At 50.2% G+C, this 17,165-nt stretch overlaps 4 protein-coding genes across 4 annotated transcripts; 3 read left to right on the top strand and 1 right to left on the bottom strand.

Moving 5' to 3' along the window:
- The first annotated feature begins 190 nt into the window (after positions 1 to 190).
- BO83DRAFT_107397 (putative vacuolar segregation protein (Pep7)) lies at positions 191 to 2,920 on the top strand. Its single transcript, XM_025525903.1, has 6 exons — positions 191 to 595; positions 672 to 694; positions 759 to 1,252; positions 1,311 to 1,685; positions 1,738 to 1,957; positions 2,027 to 2,920. Exons 1-6 carry the CDS (start codon positions 311 to 313, stop codon positions 2,664 to 2,666), a joined length of 2,037 nt encoding a protein of 678 aa, XP_025385074.1. The 5' UTR covers positions 191 to 310; the 3' UTR covers positions 2,667 to 2,920.
- A 3,010-nt stretch (positions 2,921 to 5,930) lies between these two features.
- BO83DRAFT_273929 (ankyrin repeat domain-containing protein) lies at positions 5,931 to 6,257 on the top strand (the record flags this gene model as incomplete). Its single annotated transcript, XM_025527065.1, has 1 exon — positions 5,931 to 6,257. A coding segment is annotated over one exon (327 nt), but the record flags the coding sequence as incomplete, so codon positions are not given.
- A 401-nt stretch (positions 6,258 to 6,658) lies between these two features.
- On the bottom strand, positions 6,659 to 14,579 carry BO83DRAFT_451838 (type I polyketide synthase; the record flags this gene model as incomplete). The annotated part of the gene is made up of 9 exons (XM_025536847.1): positions 13,407 to 14,579; positions 13,230 to 13,353; positions 13,110 to 13,180; positions 12,569 to 13,052; positions 12,055 to 12,501; positions 8,505 to 11,995; positions 8,110 to 8,450; positions 7,606 to 8,050; positions 6,659 to 7,516 (listed from the first exon to the last, which is right to left on the bottom strand). The coding sequence occupies exons 1-9, from the start codon at positions 14,514 to 14,516 to the stop codon at positions 6,659 to 6,661; spliced, it is 7,371 nt and encodes a 2,456-aa protein (XP_025385072.1). The 5' UTR covers positions 14,517 to 14,579.
- Positions 14,580 to 15,148: 569 nt separating this feature from the next.
- BO83DRAFT_451830 (cytochrome P450) lies at positions 15,149 to 17,126 on the top strand. Its single transcript, XM_025536846.1, has 5 exons — positions 15,149 to 16,101; positions 16,154 to 16,471; positions 16,533 to 16,643; positions 16,703 to 16,869; positions 16,926 to 17,126. The coding sequence occupies exons 1-5, from the start codon at positions 15,292 to 15,294 to the stop codon at positions 17,095 to 17,097; spliced, it is 1,578 nt and encodes a 525-aa protein (XP_025385071.1). The 5' UTR covers positions 15,149 to 15,291; the 3' UTR covers positions 17,098 to 17,126.
- The last annotated feature ends 39 nt before the right edge of the window (positions 17,127 to 17,165 follow it).

Raw genomic sequence — 17,165 nt, 5'->3', positions numbered from 1 at the left:
GCAGGATGACGGTAAAAGTAATCAATCACGGAAACGTGGGGATGATCATAATGGCCGGTGTTGATGCCTCAGGTCTACAATCTGTCGGCGGGCGGGCGATAAGCTGCGGATTAACTCCTGACGCTGGACTGGTGCTTGTCTGGCACTCTCGGCTCCCTTCCCTTCTTGGTCTTTCCCTCCCCCTCTTAAGCTCCACCCCCGGGCAAGGCTGAAGTCACAGACTCCCCTTTCATCCGCCAGTCCCCTGATCCTACGGTCTGTGACCCCTTGTGGGATTCCGATTCTCATGCTCTCTTAAATTCCAGTCATCATGCCCCGGAGGACGCTGGGTGGAGGTCGTGTTCTTGGCCCCGCGAACGCTCGTTCTCCATCGGCATTAATCCCGTCTCCGCAGCCCAACAATCCAAGACATCTCACCTTATCACCGTCCGCCAGCAGCGTTTCCCTGAATTCACAAGCCTCCGCATCGCAAGTTTCCTCCGAAGCTCAGGATCTTACGTCGCGCATTTCCCTCGAAAATGGTTCTACCTCCATTCCTGCTGCTCCGGCAGCTGCCGGAGCTCAGTTAGCCTGTCCGATCTGCAGTGAGGAGATGGTATGACCTGTCCTACACAAGTCTCTTATCGGGATCCCGTTTCAATCACTACCAGACATGCTGACAAAAGCAACAGGTGACACTGTTGCAATTGAATAGGTACCTCGCTTGACGCTCGCGATAATCTGTTTCCCTTTGTACATGCGATTAACACGATTTTCAGACACCTCGATGACGTCCACCAGAACCTGGAAGACGATCGGCAAGATGAAGTCAAGGACTGGTTCAAAACCCAGATGGATAAAGCCAAGCGATTCCAGCCACTCGCAGTCTTAAACCAAAAGCTCAAAGGCTTGGACGTGTTCGAATCTAATGAGAATATACATCCTTTTGCGGGTCCAAGTCGGCCTCCTGGGCCTCTCCCGGCGCATCCGCCTGAACCCCCGAGAGCACTCGACCCGGACGACGTTATAACGAGGGATCACTGGCAGGGTCGCACCCTTTACGATGTGTGCTTGGAACCGTCGTGTGGAAAACGACTCAATGCTACAAATGGTTGTGTCAATTGTCGCAAATGCGGAAAACTGTTTTGTGAGGATCATACTATGTATCAGATGAAGCTATCCAGGTCGGCCCAACATGAACCAGTCAGGGGACTATGGTGCAGGGTCTGTGAAACTTGCTACAAGTCGAGGGAGGGGTACAATGATCACAATGGTGAGGCCTCTCTTCTAATTGAAGGAAAAATTTTGGCATGAGATTAACTTCCTTCCAGGTCTGGTGAGAGACCGCATGAATGAGTTCAAAGCGATGAGGAAGCAGACAGTCGACAAGGACTTGCTGGAAGTTTCTCGCTTGGAGAAACGCTTGACACGACTGACGCAGCTGCTTGCAAATTTGCCTGCGGAGCAAATTCAATCGAGCACGAATAAATTGTGGTCAATCTCATGGCAGGGTGATCAGCGAAAAGCCGTTGAGCAAACCATAGTGAGTTGGCAGGATGACTCAAGTGTGTCTCGGTGTCCGTTTTGCCAGCAAGACTTTACCAGCTACACTTTCAGAAGACACCACTGCAGGACTTGCGGGCGAGTCGTATGTGGTGATCCAGCAACTGCATGTTCCACGGAGGTCCCTTTGAGCATTTCACCTCGTATGTCAGATCTGCGAAACTACCTATCTTTCGGTTTATTGATTGGACATAGTTGCAAAAACATCAGCAGAGAAGTCGCCCCACACGGGCGTGATTAACGTCGATATCAGACTCTGTAAGGAGTGCCGATCGACTTTATTTGACCGGCGAGACTTCGAAGCCGACATTATGAGGAAGCCGCCAGCTGTGCGAGCATATGAGAATCTCATTCAGTTCGAGAGAGGCATTCGGATTTTGCTCCCTAAATTTCAAAAGATACTAGGGGCCTTGCAGTATGTACTCCTTTGCTCATGAGCGCACAAGAGGATCCAGCAACCACTGACATCCACTCACTCTCACAGAGATCCTAGGCGGCCTCCATCCTCTGCGCAGATTGCAGAGGCTTCAAAGGTCCGAAAACGATTGACAGATTCGTTTGCCCAATATGACGTCGCTGCTCGCCGAGTTCGCGATATGCAGACAGACTCCCCCACCCAACAGCGACTACAGAAGGCTATATACCAACAAGCCAGCAATTTCCTCCACCTTCACATGCTCCCTCTCAAATCCTTACCCAGAGTCCTCAAGCATGCATCTCCCAACGGGGGACTGTCTAACTCCACAAGCTCCCCCGCTAGCCCTAGCCCTAGCAACGGTTCACTTGGTGGCCCTCGACGGCAGGGATCCGCTCTTGCGTCGATAAAGTACGGCAATCTTGCCGCTAGCGGCAGCAATGCCAGTCTCGCTAGTGATACCAGCAGCGCGGTTTCCGCACTGGAAGCCGAAGAGAAGTCCCTTCGGGAGCGGCTGATCGTACTGGAAGAGCAGAAGTTCTTCGTATCAGAAATGATTGCGGATGCAAACAGACGCCGCAAGTTCGATGAGGTTAGCAGTCTTGCTATGAACATCGAAGATCTCACTCGAGAGATTGATCGAGTCAACGGGATGCTGGACGGCTTGGACTTTGAGGGCGTCTACACCGGTGCTCATCAGCAAGCCTGAAGATTATGATGAAAGACCGGGATCCTTCTCTTGACATTCCATTGCTCGCTATTACCATTTTGGCTGCAACCACAATGCAGGTCCCTTCTGACAGCATTTTCCTATATATGATCTTGGCCACAGCGCGGGCGCGGCGTTTGCGGATTGGTTCAATGATGAAAGTTGCATAGCATGGGCGTTGCGTTGTATGCATATGATCGTATATACTTATGATCCCTTCAATTCCGATTAATTTGCCCCGTTACTTCCTTTAGGCTGCCTCCCGTTTGTACTATCCAACGAATTGCCCAATACCAGGAATAGCGGCATCGTCTTGGTTGTCGTAGACAATATGGCATTCGAAATCGCACAAACGGGATGCCGTAGACGACCTTCTTTCCGATTGGTATACCCACCACAGTCCCAAGGCTGAAAATATTGTGTCCATCGGATTCGTCATCCGGAATGAGGAACTTGCAATTAACATATCGTAATAAGTCAGGAAACAACAGTGGCACGAAACCAAACCATGGCAAGCAAGCGCCCCCCCAATGCCCAGGAGGAGGTCCCCGGACAATTATACTACATAAAGGCCAACCCACATAAAGCTAAAGCTAAGAGACCCCGGACCTATGACATACCAAGAACCATTTTCATCATGCATCAATACCATAGCATCGAAAAGCAGTTGCACCGTAGCAACAACAAACACGAAACCTCCTTCCTTCCTTCCTGAATAATGATGACCGAAGCTAAGTCTAGTTTCTTCTATGCAACGCCACGCGGAGAAACCGGCAACCCAAACCAACCCAACCCAGCCCAACTTTGGTGGACCCTCCCTCCCCAGCAAATCAAGCGGCTGGAGTTGCGGGAAGGAACTTAAAAAGTACCAATCCAATAGTTACCGGGCCACATCCCAACCCCCCCCCCTTCCCTTCTCTTCCCTTCCACCCCCGATCCTAGCCACCTAGCCATAATGATAATAATAATAATAATAATAATAATCAATAGTATGATGGGCAAATGCAGATTCCCACAACTCCCGGTTGTGAGTAAGAGCAGGGAATGTCACTGTTAGGTTGGTGGCCAATTTTTTCGAATCGGAGACCCAGTGGATGGTATACACGTGGCATATGTGGTTTTGTGCTACACGGATGAGGTTGCTTTTTTGGTGGAAAGTGATGGGGAGGAGAGAATCTGGAAGAAAAGGATGTGTGTGTGTGTGTCTTTATTCATAATTGTCGGATAGCCCACGGGCTTATTCTCGTATCTGTTATGTTGCTGCTTCTCTTTTGCTTCCTTATCGGACTTCTTTGCACACAGTGTGTAACCCCCAGTACTACACTTGGTCGGTAACCTGAGTGGGTACATACATGGTTTAAGTGGGCGAACGATTGGAGTGAGTGAGTGGGTTTCATTCCGACGCCTTTTCTTTGGCCCCTCGATAATAGTGCTAGACCATTAAATAATCGGCGGTAAGGCACATTGTTCTGCCTGATTGTCTCTGTCTTTGTTCGCCCTATTCGCACATTTCACTTCGTGTATTTATCTCGTCGATCAGTACACAGTGCTGTGTGCAGGTAAAAAAAAAAAAAAAAAAAAAGGCTTGTTTGTAATGAAATATGTCATAAGGTCGTGAAGCTTAGGAAACTTTTCTGCTCTGTTAACAATAACAACCAACCCGACTTAATCTCCCTTCCATTTACGGCCATCTCGAAATCTGCAATTGTGCGCGCCATCATGGCCGAAACCGAGTCCCCACCTGGCCCCAAAGACAAACTAGAGGTTGCCTTGTTCCTTGCCGCTAGCAAAGGGTATGATACCATTGTCACGCTTCTCTTAGGTACCCCTGGCGTGACTCTGGACTGCAAGGATGAACTAGGTCGGACGCCATTCTTCTGGGCCGCCGCCGAGGGCCACGACAAAGTCCTCCATTTGCTCCTGGGCACTGGCGCGGTGGACCCGAACATAAAGGACGCTAAGCGTGGCCAGTCAGCAATATGTGCCGCTGCGGAGGGCGGCCATGAGAGCGTTGTGGCTCGATTGCTTGGTGTCGGGGTGGACTGCCATGCTGCGGACTCTCAAGGGAAGACACCATTGGCATATGCGGTCGAAAGAGATAGTGCATCAATCCTGAATATACTGCTGCAAGCGGGGGCAGATCCCAATGTGAAAGATGAGGGTGGCATGATCCCGTTGTCGACTGCGGTAGAGAAAGGCAATTCTGATATTGTTGAAATGCTATTGAAGGCCGGGGCTGATCCCAATGCTGTGGCTTCGAGTGGGTGTCCGCCGTTGTTGTCGGCGGTGCAGGCTGATAATGAAGTCATCGTGCAATTACTGCTAGAAGCGAAAGCAGATCCTAATCTTAAGAGCTCGGAAGGGAAAGCGCCACTAACGTGCGCTGTCGAAGCAGGAAATGAAACCATGGTGCAATTGCTGCTGAGAGCAGGAGCCGACCCCAATGAGAAGAATCCAGAAGGACAAGCACCGTTGTCATGCGCCGTCGAAGAGGGTAATGAAATCATTGTGCAGATGCTGCTGAAGGCAAAAGCAGACCCCGACGTGAAGAATCCAGAAGGAAGAGCACCACTATCATGCGCAGTGGAGGCAGGGGACGAGGTCATCGTGCAGATTCTGCTTCGGGCTAATGCTGACCCTGATGTGAAGGACGGGGATGGGAGGCCTCCATTGTTTTGGGCAATCGAAAAGGGATCCGAGGAGGTAGTACGGTTGTTGATGGCGTCTCGAAGAGTAGACCTCAATGCAGTTGATGACGGTGGTCGTTCTGCGCTGTGGTGGGCTGCAATGTCTGGGCAATTGAATATCGTCCGGCTGCTAGTTCGGTATGGAGCAGATATGGAGCTGCAGCCTTCCTCAGGAGGAAAGTACGAGCAATGTGGCACGCCTTTGTACCAGGCTGGCCGTCGGGGCCACTTCGATGTGGTCAAGTATTTGATAAAGAAGGGAGCGAACATTAATGCTCCGGCTGGAGAACCGGGTCTGTCGCTATTGATATCACTGGTACTCTTTGACCGAACGAGAAGGGGCAGACGGATGCTCGAGCTGCTGGTCGATAGAGGAGCGGACATTAACTCACAAGACGGCTCCGGGAAGACGATCCTGGATCTTGCAGCAGCAGCCGGCGATGTCGAGCTGGCCGAGCTCGCACTAGAGCATGGAGTAATGTTAGAAGCCACCGCGAAGGACGGCATGACGGCTCTGCATCGCGCAGTACTACATCAGCACGATATCATTATGGACATGCTCCTGGATGCTGGCGCTGATGCCGAAGCACAGGATGGTAACGGGGATACACCACTACACTTTGCGGCAGCCAGTGGTCGCAGGGGTCTCTTTGAGCTATTTCTGGAGAAATCTCCCGACATCAATATTACTAACTTCTCGGGTGAAACTCCACTGCATAAAGCAGTGCAACGGGGTCGTCGAAAGATGGTGGAGTATATGCTGCATAATGGAGCGGACGTCAGCATGCGCGATGATTATCAGCGGACACCACTCCATAAGGCCGTGGGGTCGGAGAACAACGTTATGAGGTTATTGGTCAATCGGGGGGCGGATGTTCATGCCAGAGACATGTTCGGCCAGACTGCTCTTCATATGGCAGCAGAGGCCGGGCTAGCAGAGGATGTCTACTTCCTCTTGGGTCACGGAGCAGCCGGGGATCTACCAGATGATCGTGGTCGAACGGCACGGGACTTGGCTGTCAAGGCGAAGAAGAAGAATGTCATCAGGGTATTTGAACGGATGGAGTTGATGGTTGCGAAGGATTCGGAGGACTCCTCTTCTGATGTTTCGTCTGATGAATAAACACATGTAAATATGCACGAATCTGATTAGAGACCGATCTTAGGGTCCCGGTACATTTACTAATTGTCAATTCTCTGACTGAAACAGAAACAAACAAGAAGAAAATGCTGATTCCTATTCCCTATTCATACCTCACATACATACTTCATCTTCCCACCGGGTTTCTTGACCTTCCTTCGCGACTAAACCGCGGAACCTTCATTCTCCTTCACCCCATGTCTTGTACGGAGATACTCTGTGACTAACCTTGCGATGTTCCCAACCGTTCTCGCTTTCATAATGTCTCCAAGCGAAACCTCCACCTCCACCTTACGGCCCAGCCAGTGTTTTATCTGGAGGCTCATTAATGAATCTACCTCAAGGCTACTATACTGGTCTACACCCAGTTCCTCGGATAGTCCGTTATGCATGGCGATCTGCTTCCCAAGCTTCTCGATGATCAGAGCCTCGCACGAGCCGTCGATTAGGGATGTCGGGTCGTCTCTGACTGACGCGACTTTCCGCTGTAATTGCTCGTCGTCGTCACCCCCGGCGTTCGACATGTCTGTTCTTTTCGGAAGATTGGAAAATCGTGCATCCTGTTGGAGCCATGGATCGCTAGTCACAACGGCCGGGGAGAGCCCTGCGACCACTACTGCTGGGCGTCTCGAAGACGGTCCATCTTTCGCCGAGAGCAGAGCCAGCTGGAACGCCTTTAGCACATCTCCCTCTCCCATCATATGGTGGGAGACTTGGCGTGCTTTAGACAAAAGGTCCGGCTGCTGTGACATAAGACCCATTTCGTCGACGGGTCCTAGGCTGACCAATGATGCGGGTAAGCCTAGCCCTCGCCGATACTGTACAAATCCATCCAAGAACGAATTCGCAGCGGCGTAATTAGCCTGTCCTGGGTTTCCAATCATGCTTACTGCGGAGCTAAAGACAATGAAAAATTCAACTGAGTGGTCCTGCAGAGCATTGTGAAGGTTCCAAGTTCCTTGGACTTTAGTTGCCAGGCTCGTGGTCCACTCCTCGTATGACATCTTGTCAAAAAGTTGGTCCTGGATACCGTGTTAGCAATCCGCAACCTCACGACACCGCGTCAGATTTAAATAACACTTACCTTCAATATAGCTGACATTTGAATAACACCAGCAACTGGGCGTTCCGCCTGTTGGATTGTGCGCTGAACGGTGTCTGAATCTGTGACACTTCCAGCCACCATCACCACACGACATCCCTGACTCTCCAGTTCTTTAGCAAATTGTTGATCTTCTTCATGATATCCAGCTGACCGAGAAAGGAAGGTGAAGTTGCGAGCTTCATGTTCCACCATCCACCGAACCACGGCCCGGCCAATGCCTCTCAAGCCTCCAACAAGCATATACGAAGAGGTAGACGAAAAGCTAAACCCGGCCTGTGCGGGGAGCACTGGCAATTGGCTCTCATTGTCAGTCATGTCAATAAGGATTTTCCCAATGTGCTGCCCCTTTTGCATCTGTCGCATGGCATCTCCAACCTGGTTCGCTTGGAATATTGTTCGCGGAAGCCGGTATGTTGTTTCACTTATGATCTTGTTAGCCGTTTCAAAGGCCCTGTTAATGACTTGTTAGTCTATGGAAGGCGTCACAATAGTGGGACACGCATGACATACCACCTCCCTATGTCGAAATCATCATAGGCTATACTATACAAGTCAAAGCCGCAGAATGACCGACATTCCCGAAACCCATTCAGATCAAGCATGCCATGACCCAGTATGTCTCTTTTTCCGATCTCCAGCAGTTTTCCAAAAGGTGCGACGCATTTCCATGACGCCCGGAGAAGCTCTCCCGCTAGTGAATTGAGCACCAGATCGACGCCTCTTCCATTAGTCTCCCTCATGACGCCGGAGAGGAATGAAGCACTATGTGAATCGAAAATGTGCGAGCGTGGAATTCCGAACGTCTTCATCAAATACTCGACCTTTTCATCGCTACCGACTGAGGCAAATACCTGGTTCTCTGGTTATGAAAGCACTGTTTATCGGGGCTGGATGGTTTTACATACCTCGGCACCGACGCTTTGGCAGATATGCACTGCTGCCAGTCCGACTGCACCACACGCGGAATGAACCAGAACGGACTGACCCTTCTGCAATTTTCCCGTACCTAGCAGTGTGCATATAGCGGTTGTATAAGCACTGGGAATAGCTGCGGCTTCTGCTAGCGAGACACCCTTGGGAGGGTAGATCACCCAATCAGCTGGCAAGACTGCAAGGCTTCTCATCGGCTGGGGATGAAAAAAGGCCACTGAATCACCGACTTGTATTGTTGTCACCTCCGATCCCACGCGAGTGACAATACCACTCCCCTCAAAACAAAAATCCATTGTCTTCGTTCGCTCCACGATGCCCAAAGCCATCATCAGATCTTTGAAGTTGAGCGCCAAATAGCTGGCCTTGACTTCGACGTCGTGTGGACCGACTTCCTCCAAAGAAATGGGTCTCCATCCAAGTGAGCTGAAATCACCGATAGTTTGAATGTCTAATTGATAAGACCTTTGCTGGTCTGTGGAATGGAGATGGTTTGTAACCTTTGTGATGGCTGCACGACCAGTGTGGCCTACACCCCGATGCAGAATGAATTCGAAATCGCGAATCGTCTGTCCTCCGATCGGTGTACCGAGCTGTCTGTACGCTTGCATTACCACCGGATGAGCAGCCTCGTCAAACAAGTCAATCTCACAAGTGCCAACATCGACGTTCAGTTCACACCGCAATGTGCGAGTGAGCCCCAGGATCAGACAGTATCGGGGATCCTTGCATTCAATCTGCATTGAATGCGTCACCCAGAGGAGACGTTTCACCGAGGCCAACCAGCTCTGGATCTTAGTGTAAGTAGCTTGGGATATGTCATATAAGAATGGTCTGTCAAAGTCGAGTACTGCAATGACGTTTTCGGTCGGGAGATCTTCTTCAAAGGCACACCAATGTACATCATAGCCGTCGGAGGATAGGCAGCCCGCCAGGCTCTGTATCCATGCCTGGCATCTTGTCTCTGCAGTGCAGAGTAGGTTCATGGATTCTCGCGGGGTATTGACCGTTGGATTTGTTGATAGCATCAGTGCCTGCCAGTAAAATGGTGCAGGTGCATTGTAATGGAACCCATCGAGGCCAGAAAATCCTGCCTGGACTAACTCCTGCTCCCAACGCTCCACGGAAACGTGAGTCTTATCAACCTGATTGTCGCCTACGCCTAACCACGAATTCGGAAGAAGTTTCATGACAATATCAAAATGTGGAAGCTCTGAGCAAGGCTCGTACAGGAGCAATCGCCCTCCAGGCGCAAGTAAGGATCGGATGTGCACCAATGACTGACCGAGGATAGGTGTTTCATATAGGACATTGCACACAACCACTAAATCGTAACTTTCCTTTGTGAAGCCCTGATCTGTTGCACTCTTCGTAATATCCAGTCTTTTAAACTCCAGCTTTGGCACGCCTTCAAAACGCTCTTCCAGTTGTTTCACAAGCGCAGGTACAGTGTCGGTGACTGTGTATTGACTAAACAGACGATCACCGTGTTCGGTGGTCAATGCTTCCAAGATATTCACTGTTGCTGAACCTGCCCCGGCTCCAACTTCAAGGACACGTAGACCAGGATTCGCATGAGCTAGTGGACCCAGGAAACCTTTCCAATTGTATAGTTCAAGGCTCCACTCGAAAATGCCCTTGATGGTCTCTAGGAGGGAGGTATCCTCATAGACCCCCCCATTTATCAATTTTTCCGGATGCTCACTCGCATACCGCCAGGCATCATTATAGCATCGTTCAACCCTATGTTCGGGGAACTGTCCTTGCAAGGATCTGAACAAAACAGTCCGCTGCTCCCTGTCCATGCTTTTCACCGTTCCAATACCAGGGATATGGTCATACTCCCCTTGGAGTATCGTCCTGCCTATGCCGATACTGAGTTTTCTATAGCTCGCCATGTACGGAGGTAGCTCGTCATGAGGCTCCAGAGCCTCCATCATTGCAAATATGAGAAGGATCCCCGCTATAGCCAACGTCTGGGTTTTCTGTTGATCTAGGTCCACAAGTGTTGGTACTTGTTGGGTTGCCGGCATAAACCTAATGTCCGGTTTCCACTGGAGATATGTTGCAAGCTTTGATCCTTTCGATTCCAATACAGCTTCTGGTGTAGGCAATAAGCGCAGGCCCTTCATCTCCAAGACCACGTCACTAGTTGCCTCAGATACCACCTTGAAATATCCACTCAGGCTCTCTTTTGTTGGATCAGTCGTCGTCGCCTCGACTAGCATCGAGCTGCTTCCTGGGGCCAGGTAAACTCGGTCGATGTACAACGGCATGCCTGCCTTGTCAGGATAGTGCGAGACGCCTTTGTCACTGGCAATCAACATTACTTGAAGGCATTGGTCCACGATCGTTGGATGTATTGCGTAGTAACTGTCGTGGAGCTTGCGGTCATCCTCCACTCGCCCACGGGCTGCATTCCTTAGTGGACTGGCGGTGATATCTTGCAGACCTTCAAAACGGGAGCCATATTCGAGTCCCTTTTTCTCACACCTGCGATACCATCTGTACGACGAAATCTGTCGAGCAAATGGCTCAGGAATCGTGCTTGATGGAAGGGGCTGGTCCGTGCCTCCCCTCACCCTCCCGGAGCAATGCTTGGTCCATCCTTGACCGTTATAGGAACAAACCGTGAACTCATACCAGTCAGAGTCCATAGTTGCATTCATTGTGGTCTTCCGCATTGTCGTCATGATTTCAATGTCCTCTTCGTCTCGGACCAGGGCCTCCATGAACATAACTTGCTCTAGTGTAGAGATACTTGAGCCTGTTATCTGACGTATAGCTTCCGATACCAATGCTATGTATCCAACGGCTGGAAAAACAATAATGCCCATCATGCGATGGTGGTTGATCCACGGGACCTCCTCACCCTTGAGAATATTCCGCCATGCGGGCTCGAAGTCATTGGATTCCAAGCATCGCGCCCCAAGGAGTTCATGGCGTGGAAATTGGCGCAAGCGCCACTGTTTACTGATTCGAGTTTCTGCCCAGGGAATATCTTCGCGCTGCCATGGGTAGGGAGGAAGGTCGGTGAGAATTTCACCTTGATAGCCTTCATTGACAGCGAGGAGGTCGACGGGTAAATGGTTGACATAAGCTGTGCCAGCGACAGAGAGGACGCGAGAAAGGTTACTTTCGTTGCTTCTCATGGTCGCACAGTATGTGAAGCTCATGCTGATTGAACGGAGTATCTGCTGGATTGGCCCTCTAAGTGCTGAGTTCGATCCGATCTCTATCGCAACCTGATGATTGTCATGTGTGGATGAGGACAAAGCCCGGAAAGCGGTTGAGAACAGGACAGGTGATTCCAAGCTTCGGCGCCAATACGCCGCGTCAAGCTCACTAGGGCTTGCTATTAGGTTTCCAAATACCGTTGAGTACATTGGAATCATTGTATCTCGAGGGTTGACAAGGTGCGGTCGGGTAAGCTCTTCATATTTGCCACCCACTGAAGCCATGTATGCTGCGAACTGGTTAGCATGCGAGCTGACTGCATCTAAAAACTGATCCCCAAAGACCTACCAGAGTGGTACGCTCGCTCAACCGGTAGCATCTTCAGTAGGGTGTCGGGCTGTTCGTTCTGGATTCGAGTTGCTACCTGTTCCAGCTGGTCGCGTTTTCCAGCGAGGGTAACGCTATTTGGACTGTTCTCGCACGCCAATGCCACTTCATCACCCAGATATTGACCGATGCTGTCTCTGCCAAGCCCTACTGCGAGCATGCCCCCCTCTGGAGCCATGTTGGCCACAATTCCGCGAGTATAGGCCAATATAATTGCCGTATCCATGGACAAGGCGTTGGCTGCGTAAGCCGCTGCAAACTCCCCACTGGAATGACCTATGACTTTGTCCGGAGTGATTCCCCATGCTTTGAGAAGATTGACCAAACTAATCTGAATGGCGGTACACAGAGGTTGTGCTATATCGGGCCGGTTAATGTCACTCTCCGGGCCCGTTTTGATCAGCTCCTCTTCAAGATGGCACCCGCAATTGTCAGTGGAATCACAACACGATATTCAGAATAGAGGGGGCCATACCGTGCATCCTCCACATGGGTGCATTGGGCAGACTTTGCAGTACCCCATCCATGTATTCTATGTCCTTCCTAAAGGACATAAAGTTTTCCATCAACTCGCTTCCCATTCCCGCCCACTGAGCTCCCTGGCCAGGAAATGCAAATGTCACGGTCCTTGGCCCATTTCTGGTGTTATCCGCTTTGACAAATTCAATAGACTCAAGAGGAACCTCTCCACCGGTGACTGCGAATGCCCTGTGGCGAAGATGTTCTCGCTTTTCACAGAGGGTATAAGCCAAATCGTGCACTGCCTCGTGATGGCGGGAGAGGTATTTTTTTATGTCTATCGCCCGCTGATCAAGGGACTTGGGGCCACTAGCTGACAACGGCAAGAGTCGCGGGCTGTTTTTGTTTGTTTCCAATGCTGCTATTGCCTTTTGGGGCATCAACGATGCCGCTGAATCCACGATGACCTTTCTAGTGAGCCTGTGAACCCTTTCGAGTGCCTAGGGGGGACCTACATGGGCATTGGTACCGCCGACCCCGAAGCAGTTGACACTGACACGTTCTTTGCGGTCAGTTGGCCAAGGAAGAACATCAACAGGTACTGTCAATCCTGCCTCATCGAACAAAACTTCTGCGGGTAAGCAATTATACAGTGCGGCTTAAGTATGGAATCGTACTCTTTGGGTTTGGTGTTGAAAAGTTGACGTTCGGAGGGATCTGTTTGTGCTCAAGAGCAAGAACTGCTTTAATCAAGCCTGCCAGACCTGCTGCGCCCTCGGTGTGACCAATGTTTGATTTCACCTGCCAGCGAATATGTTAGCAACTAGACATTTGCAAGTCCGCTACCAACTTACACCTCCAATAATCATGGGATGGCGCCCGAAGGCATCGGCGACGGCGGTGGTTTCAACGACATCACCCACCCGCGTGGCTGTGCCGTGACATTCGACAAACGCGGTCTCTGCAAGGTTTTCGAGATGAGCTTTGCGGTAGGCCTTCCGGATCAGCGCCTCTTGTCCGGCCGATGATGGGACCGTGATGTGGTTTGTTCGGCCATCGAAATTTGTCGCAACCGCTCGTATGACTGCACGGACTGGATCTTTGTCACGGATGGCATCGTCTAGCTTTTTTATATACAAGGCGCACACTCCCTCCGCTCTGGCGTAACCGTTGGCTTCCGCATCGAATGTTTTACAGATCCCATCAGGGGACAATGCCCCAGCCTGCGACATATTGGTTGTCATTGTGGGAGTGAAAATCAGGCTGGATCCTCCAACTATCGCTGAAGGGCAGTCGCCGAGAGCAATTGCCTGACATGCCTCGTGGAGAGCCACAAGCGATGATGAGCAAGCAGTTCGACAAGTCATGCACGGGCCCTTGAGGTCGTATTCGAATGATACTCTGTTGGATGCCGCATAGTCCCCAGTCCCCACGACGTGGAGCGGGTTCAGGTTTTGGGTGTCCTTCGCTGTGAGATCTAGCCAGTCCTCCCCAAAGGTGCCTACAAAACATCCAATTTCCTTGCCTTGCCAATTGACTTGTCCGCCGCTCTCCATGCACTCCCAAACCACTTCCGATAGAATAGTCTGTTGGGGGTCTACAAACCCATGCTCGTATCGATTGTTATGGAAAAAGGAAGTATCAACTTTTCCCAGATAGTCGCCGTCAAGAAAAAAGCCGTGCTTGGCAATTACCGATTGTGTATCCACGCCAGGAGTCCCGTGGAAGGCGTCCACGTTGTATCTCCCCGCAGGAACTGGAGCGGATGCGCATCTCTTGTCAATCATGAATTGCCAAAAGTCTTCAGGGGATGAAATGCCACCAGGCAGACGTGCAGCCATTCCAACAATGGCGATGAGAGGAGGAGCCTCGTGAGTCCATTGATCTTCTGAACTCTCGTGGAATTCATGCGAGTCGACGGTTGTCCAGCCCGGAGAATTGCTAGCAGTATCGCTGGATGACATGTCGTAGAGTAAAGAAGGGAAAGTGATTCTGATGGTGCAAGATATTTGGGCTTTTTGAACTGGTTTTTGTGGCAGGGTGCATGAAGCTTTATAAAATATTTCCCACTGGGCAATCACAGAGTATTTGCTCACATTCATCGTTTTCGGTCAGTATTCAATCCCTTGCCGAGCTGGCAGGCATGACGCCTGTATGAACTCGCCATGCCCGCCAACCCACCGCTCTTTCCAAAGTATAATAACTCTGCGACCAATACAGTCTTACATAAATGACAAATAAGACATCAAGCTTAATGCTCCTCTTGGTGAATTCTGCGCCAGTGCGCGGATGCGGGTGCGTATGAGCCTGAGATGGTAATGTTTTCTATTCATTCCTCACCATTAGTATAGATAAGTGATTAGGCTTCACGTGGTATCTGGTCACTTGCCGTCGCTAAGATCATTTATCCTGAGGTTTTTCAAATTTAATCTCATCATTTACGGGCCTCTATTCAAGAGCAGAAGAAATATGGTCACTGATAACGGCGATTGACTACGTCCCACGCATCAGCTGGTCCCTTGCGCACTTCAGAACGAGTTCAGCTGCGCCCTTTCTCCTTTTTCTCCAGAATGACCGACCCAATCACTGAAGTGCCCTCTTTTTCTGCAGAATACACCGCTATTTCGAAGACAGAATTGCTATTTCAAAGCGGCAAAAAGCAACTCACACAAGAGTTGCCATCCTTCATTACTTCTTCCGACCGGTCGGTACATACCCAAAGTTTAAAGAGCCAGCGACATGATGAACATCGCACAGCGGTTGTTATCGCTGGAGTGGCACGACATGGTGAACATGGACCTCAGCATCCTAAGAATTTATCTATACTTATCGGCGGCTTTCATCGTCTTCATTGTCGGACTTGCTTTCTATCGACTCTACCTCAGCCCTTTAGCTAAATTCCCTGGACCTCGATTGGCCGCCGCGACGAGGCTCTATGAAACTTACTATGATGTTATTCGTGATGGTCAATTTTCCTGGCAAATCGAGCGTCTGCATCAGATATATGGTCCGATTGTGCGCATCAAGCCTTGGGAACTTCACGTAAAAGATCCGGACAACTACAACACGCTGTACGCGGGAGTGACGCGAAAGCGAGACAAGGACAGCTGGTTCTCGTTTGCGGGATGGCCTAATTCAATTTTCTCAACCAATGGACACGCGTTGCATCGCTCCCGACGAAGCGTGTTGGCACAGTTTTTCAGAAGGCAGGCAATCCTTGATGCGGAACCGCTTATTCGGCAGAACATCCAGGCTTTGTGTCGTCATTTTCGCAAAGCGCAAGAGAGGTACGATAGTTTAGAGCTTTATACTGCGTTTTCTTGTTTTACGAGTGATACTATATCGCAATATGCGTTTGGGAAACAGAATGGTTTTCACTATTTGGGTAAAGCCGAGCTGGATGTGGCTTGCAAATCAAAGGCGCACTCTATTTTTGAGCTGTCTCAAAAGACAAGACAGTTCCCCTGGCTTTTCAAGCTGGTGCACGTCTTCCCTTGGCCAGCATCACTTATAGATGCCGATTTTGCTGCGGTTTATGCCCAGGAAATGGTAAGTAGCTTTCGGGTGGGTATTTGAGATTCTAAAGCTAATGAAACTCCAGGAAGTTCAAAGTATGGTTCGCAAGGCCATACTGGAACGTGGTACGGGATGCAGCGAGAAGCCCAAGCCAATCTATCCTGCAATTCTAATTAACGAGAAAGTACCTGAGGATGAGAAAAGGCTCGCCCGCCTGACTGATGATGCGATCTTCATGGTACAAGCCGGTACCGATGCGCCAGGGAGAGCATTGGTTTTGACTTTATATTACATCCTGCGAGATCCAGATGTGCATAAGAAGCTTCGCTCTGAGTTATGTGCTTCTTGGCCAGATGTGACAATTGAGCCAGGACTTATAGCAATGGAACAGTTGCCTTATTTTGTATGGCTCTCTCCAAGGAACGATGCAACTTCGAGGAGCGCAACGACTAACCCAGCATCAGACAGCCGTGTTGAAGGAAGGACTTCGATTATCCTCTCTTGTCAGCACACGTCTTCCACGTGTCGCACCGGATGAGGAATTGTATTTCCATGGATACGAAATCCCACGCGGAGTAAGCCACGATTTCCTCTCCCCTCCAGTGCTCTAATCATAGCTAAATGGTTATGTTAGGTTCCCGTGAGCATGACCACCTTTTTTATTCTTCGTGATCCAATTCTTTTTCCCGAGCCGTTACAATTTATCCCCGAGCGCTGGCTTCTGGAGCCACAGGACTTACGAAAGTTGGAGCGGTACCTAGTTCCATTTTCCAAAGGAACTTTGGGATGTGTAGGCCAAAGGTAAGTTGCCGCCGGAAGGCAATCTACAGAGGCGGAATGAAGCTAACAAAGCGCAGTATGGCTTGTGCATGGCTGTATATGGTGCTTGGAACACTCCTGCGAAGGTTCGAGATGAGACTTTGTGATACGGCGGAGTGGAACGTAACCCCAGTCAGGGATAAATTTCTCTGGCAGACGGAGCCTGGAAAAAATCGGGTTCAAATCAAGGTGTTGAGGGAGTATTCGTAGAGAATATTGGGGCCCATTCATTGCATGCGAGTTAAGGCCTTTAACAGTATGGTATCGTATAATTGTTG

Source organism: Aspergillus eucalypticola (genome assembly GCF_003184535.1).
Source record: "Aspergillus eucalypticola CBS 122712 chromosome Unknown BO83scaffold_24, whole genome shotgun sequence".
Taxonomy (NCBI): domain Eukaryota; kingdom Fungi; phylum Ascomycota; class Eurotiomycetes; order Eurotiales; family Aspergillaceae; genus Aspergillus; species Aspergillus eucalypticola.
Note: the sequence above shows the minus strand (reverse complement) of the source record. Positions and strands in the feature narration are given on the sequence as shown.

Bases quoted from the DNA above. Each gene is read 5' to 3' on its own strand.
- BO83DRAFT_107397 (XM_025525903.1), top strand. From the start codon at position 311: ATGCCCCGGAGGACGCTGGGTGGAGGTCGTGTTCTTGGCCCCGCGAAC. The intron at 1,253-1,310 runs GTGAGGCCTCTC...ACTTCCTTCCAG, and splicing joins GGGGTACAATGATCACAATG to GTCTGGTGAGAGACCGCATG. The intron at 1,958-2,026 runs GTATGTACTCCT...TCACTCTCACAG, and splicing joins AAGATACTAGGGGCCTTGCA to AGATCCTAGGCGGCCTCCAT.
- BO83DRAFT_451830 (XM_025536846.1), top strand. From the start codon at position 15,292: ATGATGAACATCGCACAGCGGTTGTTATCGCTGGAGTGGCACGACATG. The intron at 16,472-16,532 runs GTATGGCTCTCT...ACCCAGCATCAG, and splicing joins TGGAACAGTTGCCTTATTTT to ACAGCCGTGTTGAAGGAAGG. The intron at 16,870-16,925 runs GTAAGTTGCCGC...AACAAAGCGCAG, and splicing joins TTGGGATGTGTAGGCCAAAG to TATGGCTTGTGCATGGCTGT.